This window comes from Podarcis tiliguerta (genome assembly GCF_965153285.1).
Source record: "Podarcis tiliguerta genome assembly, chromosome: 12".
Taxonomy (NCBI): Eukaryota; Metazoa; Chordata; class Lepidosauria; order Squamata; family Lacertidae; genus Podarcis; species Podarcis tiliguerta.
Genome location: NC_139545.1, coordinates 3,682,374 through 3,700,267, shown reverse-complemented (window position 1 = coordinate 3,700,267; position 17,894 = coordinate 3,682,374). Strand labels below are relative to the sequence as shown.

At 42.2% G+C, this 17,894-nt stretch overlaps 1 protein-coding gene across 5 annotated transcripts in view; it reads right to left on the bottom strand.

Annotated features, from left to right (window-relative positions):
• GLI3 (GLI family zinc finger 3) overlaps positions 1-17,894 on the bottom strand; it is a 253,340-nt gene that overhangs the window by 121,981 nt on the left and 113,465 nt on the right. For all 5 annotated transcript variants that reach the window (XM_083407003.1, XM_083407001.1, XM_083407002.1 and 2 more), the window contains one exon: positions 11,080-11,112. In XM_083407003.1, the coding sequence (XP_083263129.1) occupies positions 11,080-11,112 (33 nt within the window). The remainder of the gene's footprint in view (positions 1-11,079; positions 11,113-17,894) is intronic.

Below are 17,894 nucleotides of genomic sequence, written 5' to 3'. Positions count from 1 at the left end.
GCAGGAGCAGGGACTGAGCAACGGGAGCTCACCCCGTCGTGAGGATTCGAACTGCCAGTTTCCGATCGGCAAGTCCTATCTCTGTGGTTTAACCCACAGCACCACCCACGTCCCTCTTACATCACCACCTTACATCATTGTAATATCAGGCGCTTGGCATGTGCGCAGCTCCACTCACCTGTCAAATTTGGCCCATGAGGCCAATCCAGATAAGGATCTGGGCTGTGGAGCCAACAAGGCTCCCCTACCCTAGTCTAAGGTAAATTTGATGAGAACTAAGGGGAGTCACTGGGGTTTGGAGAGCAATGCTAGCAGGGCACAGTCCCCAGTAAGCCTGTCTTTATATTAAGCTCTTCACAGTTACAAATTCAAAGAATAATAATTGTGCCTTGGAAATACATTAATGCCTCATGATATTTTTTTTATCTGAATTTGCATGCAATGACAGTCAGCTTTGTAACTGCAAATGGTAATACCAAAATATGAGATGGTAGGATAATAGATGCAAGAATCGCTTGTGCATCTTCTTAGAAATGTAAGGAAGCCTTCCTGGATCAGAGAGACCACAGGCCTCTCTAGCGTCACAATAGCCAACCAGATGCCTCCACAAAGTGCGCAAGCAGGACAAGAAGGTAATAGCTTCCTCCCACTGTTGCTCCCCAGCAACTGGTATTCAGATAAATTACCTGGTGGTAATGGAATGCATGACTCCATAACACAGATCTGCAGCAAACACTTCCAACATATGGAACTGACATAGGTTAGGTGAAATTGGTTCATCACTGACTTGTACACTACATGATTTGGTCTAGTGATTTCACCTCTGCGATTCCGGCTTATAAAGTAACACAGGTCCAGGGAGACGCAGTCCTTGCGGTATTGCAGTCCTGAGCTGTTCAAGGCTTTATAGGTCAAAACTAGCATCTGGAGTATTTCACAGCATTCCTTTAGAGCACAAAGACATACTGCTTTGTGGACCATTCCCCACTCCCCACCAGAATATGTAGTTTATCACAAGAGATGTTGGGAGGTGGATTATCTAGACCCATTTTTGTTTGCTTTCATATCTGTTTCTGCCCCTGAAGTAGCCTTGGTTGCCCTGAAAGTTGACCTCTACTGGGACACAAATGGCAAGTGCATCTGTGCTGACTTTCATTCATCTCTTGGAGGCTTTTGATTCCACTGCCCATAATATCTTGCAGAATCTGCTCTCTTGTAAGAGTTGGAGGTACAGTGATAAGGTGCTTCACATCAACTTGCAGGGATGGTTGCTGCAGTAGAGGAGTTCTTGCTCAACCCCATGGCATCTGTGCTCTGGAGTCCCACAATGTTCCATCTTGTCACCCATGCTCTTTAGCAACTACATGAAGACGCTGAGTGGAGTCATCAGGGTATTTGGAGAGCAATTCCATCAGTGTACTGAAGACATCCAGGTCTATTTCTCTTTGTCTTATCAGTCAGATGAGGCAGTGCAAGTGCTTGGAGGCTGTGATGTGCTGGATGAGGGTAGGTGGCTCCTAGATGGTGGAATTGGAGGGGGGAGGCCTGTTTTAGATGGAAATTGCAGGTGTCTAGTTAGGGGATACTTCTTGATGTAGAACTATCAGCGGAGACACAGGTAATGTCAGCGGCTCAGAGTGTCTTTTTCCAGATCTTGCTGGTTCACCAGCTACAGCCTTTCCTGGCCAGAGATAACCTGGCCAAAGTGATCCATACTCTATCTCCAGTGGTTGTTGTTGTTGTTGTTGGTTTACATACATTATACACACATTCAAACACACACACACACACACACACACACACACACACACACACTGTTTGATAAAAATAAACACAAAGTAATTCACAAAACAAATATCATCTATCTTCAAACATAAGAAGATGATGGTCTAAAATAATCTCTAATTTGGGGTTGGGTTATTGTAATGTACTATGTGTGAGGCTGCCTTTAAAAACAACCTGAAAACTGAAACTGGTAAAGAATGTAGATTGTCTGGTGCAACTAGCAGGCATCATGTAACACCAATCTTCAAAGAACTTCACTGGTTACCAATGTGCTTCCAGGAGGTGTTCTCAAGGTGCTAGTGCTGACCTGTAGGGCCCTAAATGACTTGGGACTTAATTCTTGGGACCTAAAGGGGCACCTCTCCCCCTGTGTCAGCATGCTGGATGTCTCAGATCTGATGAAGAGGCCTTTCTCGTGATCCTTTTATCTTGGGGATGGGAGGCAACTGGTTTCCCCACCATTTCAGTATTTCATTCCCCACTGAGTCAAGAAGGAAATGGGACAGCGAGGGGGCTTGAGAGGTAAGCTTACATCCATATGGAAAAATGCTTTGACACAAAGGTTGGAGGTTAAAAGTTTAAATGCTCATGACAGAGATGACAGCATTCCCTTTTTGGTCAGTAACTTCAAAGAGAATGTCTTTTCTTAATGCCACTAATGTAGCTTTTTGAAAACCCACTGAAATTCTAGTGTGTTTATTGCACACTAAAAGCATTTTTTTTAAAGGACTCCTTGTTGCATTTGTTTCACAACTGCATACAAAGCACAGATGAAGACTTATTTTAAAAGCCTACTGAAAATCTACAGTTAAGTCGATTGCATCAGTTTAGGTACTCTTTCTTCATATGATATATTTAGCAACATATTTTAAATTAACTCCCTTAATAGTAAACGTCTGGTCTCAAAATCACACAAAAGGCTATATGCTAATTTTTTCCTAATTTGAACAGCACTTGAAAAGTATTAAGTTATCCAAACTTTCCCCAGCCCCAAGTATATAGTGCATACACACACACACACACACACACTTTGTCAATACAGTATTGAACAGCAACCCTCTTGGTAATAATTGCCCCAGGAAATTCCAGTATCTATTGTTTACGGTCCTTTCTCCGATCTCTACAGGAACATCTGGAAAGTCTGTCTAAGGCCCTTAATGGAGAGGGTTGAAATGTGAGGGTAACTATGCCCTACAGCCACAGAAGGTGCTGTAACCTTCCAAACTCTTTTTGTTGCAGGCAGGGCAGATGAAGGCGTCCGGTTGTGCCGCTGCAGATGCCCCGTGGCCCTTCTTCTCTCTGCGCTCCTCCCAGGGCTCATTCCTCCTCTGGTCACTGCTATGAATACATTGCCTGCCTGACTGTCTCCAGCCACTGCGGTCGCCTGCAAGGGATTCTCACATGGCAGGGTTGATCTTGCCAGCCTTCATGTCATGTTTGCAGAGATCTTTGTAACACAGAGTTGGTCTGCCGAGGAGCCTGGTGACTGAATCCAGCTCCCCATAAAGCACATCCTTGGGGAACCTGCCATCTTCCCTTCTGTGGACATATGAGGGGGGAAATGGCTGTTTTTGGTAGGGCTCGTGTTTCCACAACTGACATTTAAATCCTTGTTTTAAACCGTAGAAATGATGGAGGTTTTTCGTAGTGGCCCTGCCGTTCTAGGAACAGCAGTGAAGAATTCCTTCATTTGATGATGGTGATTTAATTTCTACACCACTTAATATATTAAAAATACATCTAAGTGGTGTACAGAAAACTGAAGGAGCAACAAACAACTTGAACAAAAATATTACAAGAATGCACAGTTACATATAAAACAGTTACATTAATGCAAAGTTACTAGAATATATATATACATTCTTAGAAGGCGGCTCGCAAGGAACTGTGGCAGTTATCTGTTTATTATTATTTAAACAGTTCCCTTAACTGCTCTTCCCTGAGGTAAGCTGTGGCCAAATTGTTTTCCTTCCCTTCCCCAAGCAGATATGCAGGGGGCATATTTGAACAGTGCTCTAGTTTACTTTAGGGCCTATTTAAATACCTTCTGCCATATATTTCAAACAAACAGTTCACTTCATTAGAAAGGCAAACAGTTTAGCCTTAGACTACTAGCACTTGAGAAGAACCACACTGGGCAGACAAAACCTTCTGCCCTGTGTAAACACTGCCTTGTCTTCAGCTCTAAGCTGCAACCATGTGGAACTTCACTTCAAAAAGCCTTTTTACAAATACTTCACACATCCATTTGTTAAGTAAGTGATAACCCTGAAGAGATTATCTGCAGGGGCTGAAATCCTCTGCTGATTATCAGGGCTTTTATGTGAGCTAAGAAAGGAAATCGGGACAGTTCACTCTCATATATTAGCTGGATGCAGAACAATAAAATTAGGGGCATTACAAGTACATGGAATGGATTAATCTGCAAAAGAATTGCATAGGTCTTATAGAAAGGAAAAGTACCAGTGTGGACATTAGTTCCTGGTCTTCAGTTAGGAAATATTATGGACTTGGTCAAAAGCTAGTTTTTCTGGTCGACTGGGATAGACTGGTGGAACCATTCTCTAACTAGAATCTTAAAAAGCCCCAAGTTAAGCAAGTCCTCATATGCTAACTTTCAAAGCATGTTACCTACATGGTCAACAACCTACAAACCCCAAGTAACATTGCCTTAAGAGTTTCAAATCTTGTGATTTCCAAGTCCATTTTACAATTTGGCTAATTCCATGCTTTTTAAAGCAGTAAGAAACTCAAGGCTTTTTTAAAATAACTGCAAAACAAAACAAAAAGAGAGAAACACAACAAGTCCAGTTTCTTGCTGCTCTGCACCCACCACATGAATGCAAAACAGCATACAAATCATATTAAATAGATGTATCTAAAAATGAAAATCAGCCATGGCCCAGCAGACCATGACGTATTTTCAAGTCTCCAACTCTAGGGCTCAGGGTCACTTCTGCTGGCCCCACTATTTCCTCCAAGGAAAATCTGTTGTTTACCATCTCAGTTTACAGAAGCAAACTAAAAAAAAATATTAGATCCATAAAGTCAATTAAACAAGCAATCCCCCCCCCAAAAAAACTGTGGACAGTTTGCTGCCCCCCCCCAGCCCCCCAAACTGGGCTGCTATCCTTGAGTGGCAGATACAGTGCTGGTTTGACCCGTTCTCTAACTAACATCTTCCTTGCAGTCATTCCAGAGCCTGCTCTTTCTTCTTCAGGGCCCTTAAAGACACCATATTCATTGCTTTTTTGTTTGTTTGTTTCAAAATCATTAATACAGTTCACAATTCGCAAAATATTTTCCCCCAGGAAAAAAGCAGAAAATTGGCAATCGGGATAAAATTGCAGTTAAATAAAAACGGATTAATACCTGAGAAAGGAACCTAAGCTGACAATACTTCAGTTAGAAAATACAACCAAACAAGTGGGGGGGAGGAGAGAAGAAGGTCTATTTGCACCCTAAACAGACATGCAGGCCTCCTACTGACACTTTTGGGAGTTCAGTTGCCTACCAAAAAGAGAATTCACTCTTAAGAGAGCACAGCATTTCAAAAAGAATGAACTTGCTGTCACTCCCTGCTGCTTCTACCGCTTTCTGTCAGAGATGGAGAAAAGTTTTGATCAAAATATCAGTACTTGTAGCTGTAAGACTTTTTGGTAGACGTAACTGGTCATTTTCATAGTGTCAAAGTCTATTGATCTGAAGAGAGTTGTTGCCCAAAACCTTAAAACACAGAAAAACCTGAAGACAGTCCGAAAGCATAAACAAATGTGCTTTGATAGTCTTCCAGTTCTGCTAAAGAGAGAGCAAGTTTGCCTATCAGCAAAATATTCAAAAATAAAAATGTAACAATAAATAGTGTCTCAAACTGTTAGACTATGTAGAAATCAAAGATTACCAGAGTTTGACAATCAAATGGGTGCATTACTTCCCTGTTTAACTACCCCCTTTGTATCGCTCTAAGTTTGAGTCAAGAGACCTATGTACAAGAACACTCAAAATATTCATCATGGAAAGTATCCAGCCTCCTCTGGTGAGCATGATGAACCCAGACATCCTCCAAACCTTGAAGCTGGAACCAGAGATCATCTCAGCAGTTGTGCAGCACTTCTGAGGTGCTTGGAGCGCCTACAAAATGCAGCAATGACTGTAGGAACCATTCCTTGCCCTGTTTCTGAGCCTGAAATTATCCACATTGCATAGCAGTGTTCGGAATTTGCCATGTGCCAGGCACATTTTCCACCTGGCTATCGGCCACTTGTGACCAAGTGAAGATGCCTGAATGCCAGGATGGCGCCTGACATCAGCACCTGGAGGTGCATGCCTGGGATCACTGGCCTTCCATTTTGGCGACTGTAGCCCTGGTGTAAGGAGCCATTTAGTTTTACAGCAATTTAGTTTTACTAGCAAACCGGAGGTTAAACTAACCCTTTATAAGAGTGTGGGACAGTTCATGCAACACACCTGCACACTGCAGCCGACACACTAACGTGTCGCAACACACAGTTTGGAAAGCTCTGGCCTAAATAGACTTCCTGTTTGACTGACAATTGGAGTCTGGATGCTATTGGCCGTTCTAAGCAGCACAGGGTTACTGGGCTTGAACCTCATTATTTCCCCCACAGTTTGGTTTTGTATTAGTAATAAAAAATGAGCTACAATATTTCCATCTATTATGAACCTCAAATTCCCTTCCAGCTCTCCAATTCTATGATTCTATGAAATAGTTCATGTTCTGGAAGGTGCAGATAAATGCATTCATGATATTTTAAATCCTTGTGCCCTATCCTGGGACCTCAGGGTGAAAGGCAGGTAAAACAACAACAACAACAACAACTTCTATGCACATAACTGGAATACATTTGGACTAAAGAAAAAATTCCAAAAGTAGGAAACCCAGGTGTCTGATATCAGGTAAAAGTTGTGGAATTTCCTATAAAAACTCGTATGAGTGGGACCTCAATCATTTCCCTAATTACAAGGGGAAGCCATGATTTATGTATGTGGATGCTCCTGACAAAGTATGCCATATCAAGTGGCCAATGCAAAAAGGAAAAAGGAAGAAGGAAAAGTGAAATACCACAAGAATGCTGAAACTGCATTGAAGCCAATTTTTTTTTGGGGGGGGGGAGTGGTGATGGCATTTATGATCAGCATTTATGACCCCCGCTTGTTGCTGGACTGGTTACAGACCTGACAGGCAGTGAATGGACAGGGGGAGGCGCCGAGGAAGGGTAGCAAAGAGAGAAAAGAAAGTGGCACTTGAATCCTAGATAAAGAGAATGAGGGAAGTTGGCCGCTTGCCAGGATCATTTTTCTGAATGGAAGGGTAAGAAATAGACACTTCCTTAGATTTCCAGGGAGAAAATCCACAACTTGAACATCAGGAAAGCGACTTCACAGATATATTACGTGGTCATTTTTCATACTTTTTATTCATAGAATTATTATTTATTTCCCATAGGTTCCTTTAGAAATGGGTGGGGGAAGAGAACAAAGCCATAATATCCTGAAGGCATTCCATCTTTATACACAGTTATAAATAATCTGCACCAGCATCTTTCTCTGCAATATTAGAATACAGTACTTGTAAAACAGGGTAACATCATGATTTGGGAGAGAGTACATTGTTGGCACCCTTTATCCTAAAGCGCTGGCTGCCAAAGTATTAGCATGCCTAGTATTTGGGTTTGGGCCATAAAAGGTTCATGTATTTAAAAGAATAGTGCAAGTCCTTTTCAGTGAAACTCTTGAGTTATTTTCACATGTGACATTTTCCACCATTTTCCACATGTGTAAACAAATGAAAAAGTTAACTGACAAAAGGTGCATTCAGATTTGTGAATGGCTGTCTTTAGCTTTCACCAGTGATACACACCAGACTGAGAAGTGTGCTTAATATCACTTGAGAAAACTCCCCTCAGTGCCACTTTCATGTTCAGATTCCATTTTACTCTAATTATGCAACATGAAGCTGCCTGGATATATAATGTATATACACAGGGGAATCAAGAACAGAAATGTGTAGAAATCTAGACATCGCAGGAAAAGTCCGGGAATCACGCACACCTCACTGGGAAATGCTGAATGAATTGGATGTTATGCAGGATTGACGTGGGCACAACCTGAACAGTTCCAGAAATCAGATAGGTATTTTCTCTCCTGTATTTGGCCTTCATTATCAGTCATATCTTACCCATGAGGAGATGCCACAGCTCTGTGGCAGCAGGCAGATTTCATTGCAAGCGTCAATCCCTGTCATAACCAGTTGAAAACAATCACAGACAGAAGATCTCAGAGAGCCTGGGAAGCAGCACGGGCTAGATTGGGATGGGGAAATTTCACAGCTCAAGGGCCACACTGTTGTTGTTGTTGTTGTTGTTTATATGATTTATATACCGTCCCGTATCAAAAGATCCAAGGGCGGTGTACAACATTAAGATCACACTACCGTATATGGAGCACAATAATAAAAGCATAATAAAATGCATAATGGTCAGACAACCATAATAACAGTCTCCCCACTCTTAAAAGGCCATAGTTTATTTAATAGCCAAAGGCCTGAGTAAAGAAGAATGTTTTTGCCTGGTGCCTAGATGCATGTAATGAAGCTACCAGGCGAGCCTCTTTGGGGAGAGCATTCCACAGATTGGGAGCCCCAACCCAAAAGGCCTGTTCTTGTGTTGCCATCCTCCGAACCTCTTGGGAAAGTAGGACACCGAGAAGACCCTCCATTCCTTTACCAAGGCAAGACAACGGCCGAGCACATCCACTTCCATACTCACAGGTGTAAAAGAGAAGTAGAGCTGTGCGTCACCAGCACACTCTAAAACTCTGGGTGACTCCACTCAGCAGCTTCATATAGATATTAAACAACATGGGGGATAGAATTGAGCCCTAAGGGACCCCACATTGAAGCCCCTATGGTTCTGAAAAGCAGCCCCCAAGCATCACCCGCTGAAGACAACCATCCTAGTAGGACCAGAACCACTGCAAAGCAATGCCACCCACCCACAACTCAGATAGTCTCTCCATGAGGATACAGGGATCAATGGTACTGAAAGCTGCCAAGAGGTCAAGGAGGATTAACAGACATCATCATATAAGGATTGAAGGACATCATCATATAAGGCGGCCAGGGCAGTTTCTTTGCCAAAACCAGGCCAAAACCCCACTTGAAATGGATCCAGAAAATCAGCCTCCTCCACGAGACTTTGTGGGCAACATTTCAGATGTCGCATGCCACTGGTGGATGAGGCCAGAGGCAAAAGGGGGCAGAACAAGAGGCAAGCATGGGTGGGTCAATGGATGTAGCAATCCACATCATGGATAGGCAAACTAAGGCCCGGGGGCCGGATCCAGCCCAATCGCCTTCTAAATCAGCATGTTTTTAAATGAGTAGAAGGTGTCCTTTTATTTAAAATGCATCTCTGGGTTATTTGTGGGGCACAGAAATTCGTTTTCTTTCTTTTTTTCCAAAATATAGTCCGGCCCCCCACAAGGTCTGAGGGACAGTGGACCGGCCCCCTTCTGAAAAAGTTTGCTGACCCCTGCTCTACGTTGTCACACAAAAGCCAGACATTTTCAGAGATTCCTACACAGATATCTCCATCCTTTATCCAGGTAAGCAAGAGGCATTGTCTCAGTTCAATGACACATTCAAGGCAAGGAACCTATTTTTTTTCTGCTGTCCATTGTACAACCAGCTATGCAAATGTTTGCTGTCCCCCTTTTTGGGTAATCTAACATTAGATTCTATCCACTTGACATTTACCTGGAACTACAAGGGTGGCTGAGTTTTTGACAATAGTACAGTGGTACCTCTAGTTATGAACTTAATTCGTTCTGGAGGTCTGTTCTTAACCAGAAACTGCCCTTAACTAGAGGTGTGCTTTCGCTAATGGGGCCTCTTGCTGCCGCTGCACCGCCGACACATGATTTCTGTTCTCATCCTGGGGCAAAGTTCTCAACCCAAGGTAATTCTTCCAGGTTAGTAGAGTTTGTAACCTGAAGTGTTTGTAAACTAAGGTGTTTGAAACTCGAGGTACCACTGTATCTCTTAGAGTGGCGAATGACACTATTTAGCGGGAAGAAAATCCAATGAAAATCCTCATTATTACATTTTTTGCATGGCTGTTTATTTGTATAAATTTTACCATTTTACATATGGATATTTTATGATAGCCTATATTTGTAATAGGGACGCGGGTGGCGCTGTGGGTTAAACCACTGAGCCTAGGACTTGCCGATCAGAAGGTCGCCGGTTCGAATCCCCACAACTGGGTAAGCTCCGGTTGCTCGGTCCCTGCTCCTGCCAACCTAGCAGTTCGAAAGCACATCAAAGTGCAAGTAGATAAATAGCTCCGATGGGAAGGTAAACAGCGTTTCCGTGCGCTGCTCTGGTTCACCAGAAGCAGCTTAGTCATGCTGGCCACATGACCCAGAAGCTGTATGCCGGCTCCCTCAGCCAATAAAGCGAGATGAGCGCCGCAACCCCAGAGTCGGCCACGACTGGACCTAATGGTCAGGGGTCCTTTACCCTTTACCTTTATATTTGTAATGCCTAATTAAGGTTTGGCGAAGGAAGGAAGGAAGTACATACATTCCAGGCAGTCAAAAACACTGGAGGAGAGTATGGAGCAAGGACAGTGAAGGGTTTGGCCTGGGCAGAGACCTGAGGGCCAGACAGAGAAGCTAGAGGGCCATATCAGAACCCTGGGCCTGGTTATCCCAACACCTGGTCTGGATGGATGTTTATACAAGGCAGCTTCATAGGGTCAGGAATAAATCCAGAGGTTGCCCATGAGTCATAAGCTCTACAAAGCCCCCTTATATGGAATCCAACATCAAGCCTGGTATTGTTTTCACTCTGATCAGCTGAAGCTCTCCAGGAGCATTTGTGATGGGAAGAAACAGAGACAGTAAAGGTAAAATATTCACTTAAGGCTTTTGTTTTGATGCTCCATTCAGGGAGGACAGCCTTCATCTCACTCCTCAAAGGGCATCAGATGTCGCAACTAGCATTTGTTTCAAGTTTACAACTGCCAAAGATATATCAGCTAAAGCTGATTTCAAAATAATTTGGGGAGTTCCTCCTCAGACAAAATAATTCATGCACCGGGGGGGGGGGGGCAAGCAGTTTAGCTAAAACTGGAGCATTTCCCTGGAGTGTTTGCACATTTTTATTTCAAATATATTTTATGGCAGATGCCATTCAAACAAACATAACAAAGTATAATTGAAAATGAATGTTCACTATAACAAATCAAGTACAAAAAAAAGTTTACTTACAGTACTTTATAGAATTCAAAGCAGGGGCCGAATCTGGGGGAGAAAAACATGCAGAACATTACAATTTTATTTTTAAAGAAACCTTGGCACCTAATTCATTAAAGAGGCATCGTGATTTTTGAATGCATTTATTTCCATCAGTTATTGGCTTCATCTGCAAAACTGATATTTAGTTCAGGACACAAGCTTCCTAAACTGCCACTCTTTTGCACCAGTGAAATCAGTTTACATCATTTCTTACATGCTCAGCTGTTGTGCTAGAAAACAAATAAGAACAGGAGGATCCGTTTTAAAAGCCAATGACTTCTACATATATAATCAGTACAGTGCTTTCCTCTCCCTTAGTGACTAGGATGGGGTGGGGGGAGCTAAGAAAGTACTGCCTTCTCTTCCCTATTGCAAAAAGTAAGATATACCTACTACACAGCCGCCTCTTCAGGGTCTTGCAGAATGATCCTAAACTTGTTTACTATAAGCATGATTACTGCACTATCCTAAATTTATTCACAGAATTTAAATGGCGGCCTAGGACTGCCGCCTTAGTCTAGCTCCAACCTATAATGTGCAGTGCATTCTTATGGGTGTCTTTTCAAAAGTAAGTCCATTTGAGTTTAGTGGGACTTAATCCCAGATAAGTCGGTATAGATAGGATTGTAACTTTAGGATGATGCCACATATTGCACAACAACAGATCTGGGCTTGGACCAGGTGCCAACTCAAGAAGAGGTCATGACGTGCAGTAATTTACAATCAATCAATCAATCAATCAATAAGCAAGCAAGCAATTTAAATAAATAAATGTTTTTTCAAACACATTTGTTTTCTGCAGTTTTTTGCACATGTCTGTAAAGCTTCTTTGTGAAGCAGCATGATTCTGATCAGAAAGAAAAGGTAACTGAATTAAGAGCAGCAGGAGAAGTAAAGAGAAAAATTAATAGTTGCTTTCAAATATTTTCTAATTACTGGGAAATTTAGCCTTCATATTTATTTAAGGGTGAAATGCTGATCAAGTTAAAATTAATCAGAAAGTGCCAACTGACAGCAGCACAGGGCTGAGATTTCACACTAAAGTAGTAACAAGATTTTTGAACCCTTTTTTCTCACTGATGTCCAACTCTGGGCTCATGAACCTACTTTTCTCCAATAAAGAAGGTTAACTGTGAACAACTTATTTAGAAATGCCAGGACACTTACCCTTTTCCATTCATAACCTACTTATCATAATACTTAGTCCAAGAAGGAAGCGGGCTCTCTTCTGTATTTATTTCTCAATTCAATCAACTCAAAATGCGTTTTGTAAGTCTCTCCCCTCACCCTGTTTAATTCCCAGTGCTTCCAACTAACCTGGACACAGCATGGGATGTGTCTGCAGCTACCAGCAATTACACCTGCAGTTAAAATTTTGGATACTAGATTCTGCTCCCTGACTAAATCATGCAAATTTACATAATAATTCTTATTCTGCGTATTTTATTCCGGTTTGGCTAACCATGGCGTGAGGCAATGAGTTATGCAGGGCACTAAAACCTGCCTTCCACAGGCCATATTCTGCCCAGGGACTGGCAGCTATCACCTTGCCCACAGATCTCCACCTCTAGTATCTGTTGGAACATCTATTTTTGAGGCTGCAAAGGCACCAGGACAAGACCATCCTCCAAACATTTTACAAATGACACTTTCTTCACAGTTGTTCGATCTTACTCATAATTTTGGTACTCAGCTATATATACTCAAATACAACAGTCCAACAATTTTGAATAGTGTGCATGTATAAAATTTGGTTTTTTAAAAAAATATAGAAATGGGAGCCCTGAAAGGACTGATATAGTTTTATCTGTGAACTTCAGACTAGAGAAGTAAAAAGAAATAACTTACACGTGATGTTTAAAACAAACCTCATACCAGAAGCGTACCTGTCCTACTCAATACTTCCAATTGTGCACCAAATAAGTGTCAAAGTTCCACAGAACACAATCTTGTATATTTGAAGGGCACACTTTAATGCATGGCTTTCCTGTCAGCCTTGCAGAGGCACCCAAACGATACACACAGAACTGTATGACAGAACCTTTCAGTCGACAAGCAGTTTTACATGTTGGCATCAAGCGTCTCAGGTAACTGCATGGAGAACAAAGGTTTGCCAGTGACATCACTCAGATGCTAATTGAAGCCTCCATAAACAACAAACACCTCAGGATCAGACATGGCGTGAGCTTTCCTTGGATGAGCAACCTTGTACAGCAACAGGCTGCAGTTGCAAGAGATTTTCAAGCATTCAGAAACATTAGCAGCAATGAAAAAGCTTATAAGGATAAATGATTTCGGAGACTTAGAAATGATGCATTTTGATTGCATCAAGACTGGGTAGATTCTGTCCCCAGCGACAGCTAAACCACAGTTATGGCAATGTTTCTCTATAAGGGCACGTGCAAGTTCTCATCAGGCACGCAAAGAAGGCATTCTGCTAGGGGCAACAACTGATACAGGTCTTTAGAGAGTTCAGAGAGCTTCTCATACACAGCTGCCTTTAAAGCAGTTCAATATTATTATTTTCATATGAAGTTGTTGGTTTTAAAAACTGTGTGCAGCCACTTTGAAGTCTATTGAAAAGCAATATGCACATTTTAAAAACAGGTCATTAAATAAGCGCTGCTGGGTCAAGGAGCAAAGGTTTGCCTACGAGAACCACCTAGTGAGTTAATGCCTGGGGATAAGCAATTGCATCTCCTCTTATCCAAGGGTTTTTTGAATACATACTATTTGATATTTTCTACTTGTCATTCCAATCATAGGACTCCTTTGTGCTGCTCTCTTCAATGGCTCCTTCTCACTTTAGGTCTCCAATTTAAGATTCTTGCACTTACTTTCAAATATCTCCAGGGTCTTGCCCCTTTATATCTATCTTTTCTTCTGCTCAGTCTCTCTGTTCTTCCTTGGACCTTCACTCCGTATAGACAAGCCTTCTAGATCAGCCATGTTTCTCCTCTCTGTTCCATGTCTAAATTCCTTTTCCATTTCCCATCACTGTAAAGCCCCTCTACCCAGGATCAAACTCTTCTCATGTTGTTTTTTAAAAAAATTAAAATATCGCCTTATAAAATATCTGATCACTTTGTTTTATCCTGGCTGACTTTAAAAACGACAACTATTTCTACTTTTCTTTCCCCTTCCTCCTAATGTGTTTCTTATCCATATAATGCAAGACTGTGCACGAGGTCGGAGTTACTTTTAAAGTCTAGCAATTTGAGGCAGCATCACCACAGCTTGGATCCCAATTTCCCTTCCATGAACAAAACACATTATTTCCGAAATAGGAAGTCCCTCCCTCCCTCTTCCCTCTGCAACTGCCCCATGCCCCCCATCCTCAAGATCTGCTTGAGGGTTTAGGGAAACTTTGGAAATGGGGCAGGAGATGTTGGGGGAGCCGCAGATGCAAGGAAGAGTCAGAACTTCCTAGAAACAGCTTAGAGCAGGGGTCAGCAAACGTTTTCAACAGGGGGCCGGTCCACCGTCCCTCAGACCTTGTGGGGGGCTGGACTATATTTTGGAGAGAGAGAAATGAACGAATTCCTGTGCACCACAAATAGCCCAGAGGTGCATTTTAAATAAAAGGGAACATTCTACTCATGTAAAAACACACAGATTCCTGGACCGTCTGCGGACTGGATTTAGAAGGCGATTGGGCCGGATCCGGGCCCCGGGCCTTAGTTTGCCTAGAAGAACTATTATTTCTTCCATTATTTTGGCCCCCGGGCCTTAGTTTGCCTAGAAGAACTATTATTTCTTCCATTATTTTGATTATGAGGGTGATGGTGATGAGAACAACAACCCCAAGGGTCAAGCAGTCGAACCCTCTGCAATGCAGGAATCTCAGCTAAAGCATCCATTACAGAAGACTGCCCAACCTCTGCTTAAAAACCTCCAAGGGAGGCCATTCCACTGTCGAAAAACTCTTACTATCAGAAAGCTTTTCCCGACGTTTAGTCAAAATCTCATTTCTTGTAACTTGAAGCCACTGGTGCCAGAGCAGGAGAAAACAAGCTTGTTCCCTCTTCCATGCGACAGCCCTTGAGATATTTGAAGATGTCTATCATATTTCCTCTCAGTCTCCTCTTTTCCAGGCTGAACATAGCAGCTCCTTCAACCGTTCTTCACTAGGCTTGGTTTCCTGACCCTTTATCATCCTGGTTTCCCTCCTCTGCACACGTACCAGCTTGTCAATATTCTTAAACTGTGGGGCCCAGAATTGTACACAGTAGTCTAGCTGTGGTCTGACCGAGGCAGAATAGAGTGGTGCTATTACCTATTTTTGAGAAATCCTTGCTGGGTCTTAGTAATCACAACATCCTTAATAAAAGTAAGTCAACAAATGTTCTGTGCCCTTTGATTTTTAAGTCCATATTAAACATATTCAGTTCCTTTCCTCATAAGATCTGCAATCTAGACTTTTTGTCATGTTTTTAGCTTACCCATGAGAAATGTGTGACTTGCCACTGAAAATGGCAGCCCAGTATTACTTCCTTTGTCCTCTGGAGATATCTGGCGATACGAAACGCACAATATGGTCTCAAGAGCCATTGGGTTTCCCTGCCCCAGTGGTGAAGAGAGGATAAGGAAACTCAGAGGAAATATTATGCTTCACATTTTGTATTACCAGACAGCAGCAGGAGAGGGAAGAGCGGGGTTGCCATTTTCAGCATCAACCTTGCAACTCTCACAACATTTTGCTCTGGGTCTCTATTTCACGTTTGAGAGGGAAGAAGCGTAGAATATTTGATCAGCTCAGATGTGTTCCCACTGACACCAAAGGTTCCTGTCATTCTTATGCGCTTAGCCAAGAAGCCCCAAGAAGAAAACATGAAAAAAGGCCCTGGAGATGCATTTGTGTACATGTTGCTGGGTATCTAGAGAGCCTAATCCTCTTATCTCTTGTTCCCATGTAATTCCTCTGGTTTTAGAAAAGTATTAGGACTGGAGAGTTTTTCTGGTAGACATGAAGGAGCTGCTCATGGTCTGCAATTTCATTTTATTCCCAAGAATGCTGAAACCTAAAATTCCCAGCAATTGTGGACAAACGATACAGAACTACGTCCTGTGTGGCTAGGCTACTTTGGGGCTGAGAACTAATTAACTAAAGAGATAATCAGTTCCAGGCCAACAAACACAAGTTGCATATATTCTTTAGTACAGAGGGGAGACTGTATGCCGTTACAGAGCTACAGTTTCGGGTAAGCAGTTAAGAGCTTGAAAGGATATTTAAGACTTCTTTCATTTATGCATATAAGCTTTCAAGTTTTTTAAAAAATGGATGTTAAGTACAATATGAACTGCTATTTGCTATGTCCCTAGACTTGGTCTCCTAACGCAACCATTCATCAAAATACAACATGTTTCTTGCCTGACGGGAGTGTCTTGTTCAATCAAAGGAAAACTACTGACAATCTTTTAAATATCCAATTCTAAACAATACCTACAGCAAGAGGCCTGATTTTGATTTATTGAATAATTTGACTAGAAAACACCTGTAGTCTCAACTACATTACGTGCAATCACTTCCATTTCTTTGTTGCACACATTCAAAAAAATACCAAAATAAAAATTGACAGCATAGTTATACTGCCCTGTTCCGGCACTACACAATGGATATTAAATTGTGTGTGCTTAAACCATGGGTTACATATCACATTTCATTGATTTTCATAAGCAGCAAGACTCATCCACCAATGGCTACCAAAAGAATGTAAAAACACATTTTTAAAAATCCTGATTAGGGAATAACAGAAAAATGTGTATCGGTCTTCTGTTTCCACTACATTTCTAACACAAATTGTTATGCAGCAATTTGTGCACAGTTAGTTCTTTCTTTAATCAAGAAATCTGCCTGATTTTGAGCTTATTTCCCAAAGGCTAGGAGTGAAGGTTATTCCATTAGGCCTTTGGGGAGTAGCAATCTAATACGTTTCTGAATTATTCCAGACTGAGCTGAGCTGAACATGAGAACAAAGCCTGGATTCCACTGCAAGAGAAGACCAGCCTAACTCCCAGCTGGGAAGATTTAGGGAGAGATTTATATACATACAAACACTGGAGAAATTTTCCAAGTAATTGCGTGTATTTGCCCACTGTTGTCAGAGACTGTAAACTAATGTTTATTAAAACACATCAGCAAGGTGCTGCCTTTGCTATCCATCTCCCAGGTTCTTCACGCAGGTCATTAGAAAAAAAAACTCGTTTGCCTCCATTCTTTATTTCTTCACAGTGGAAGACAAAGAAGTGGAAGACCAAGAAAGATGAAATGGCATTTAGTAAGTTACTTAGCAAAGGTAAAGGGACCCCTGACCATTAGGTCCAGTCATGGACAACTCTGGGGTTCATTAGGTGGGGACCATTAGGTGCAGCGCACAGAAACACCTTTTACCTTCTCGCCAGAGCGGTACCTATTTATCTACTTGCACTTTGATGTGCTTTCGAACTGCTAGGTTGGCAGGAGCAGGGACCGAGCAATGGGAGCTCACCCCGTTGTGAGGATTCAAACCCCCAACCTTCTGATCGGCAAGCCCTAGGCTCTGTGATTTACCCCTAAGCGCCACCCACGTTACTTAGTGTCTAGTATATATTAAGACAACAGTCCACTTACAAAACAACACATCAGAGTTGATCAGAAACGCATTACACGGGCGCTTGCTCTTCGGCATCAAGTTCCTATCAATTCTTCTCTGTACAGTTCTGAAGATGGGACAGGAGTCTCCCTTTTACATTCATCTCTCAATCCAGCATCCAAAATATACTTTCTGACCTCGCGTTGGGCAACATAC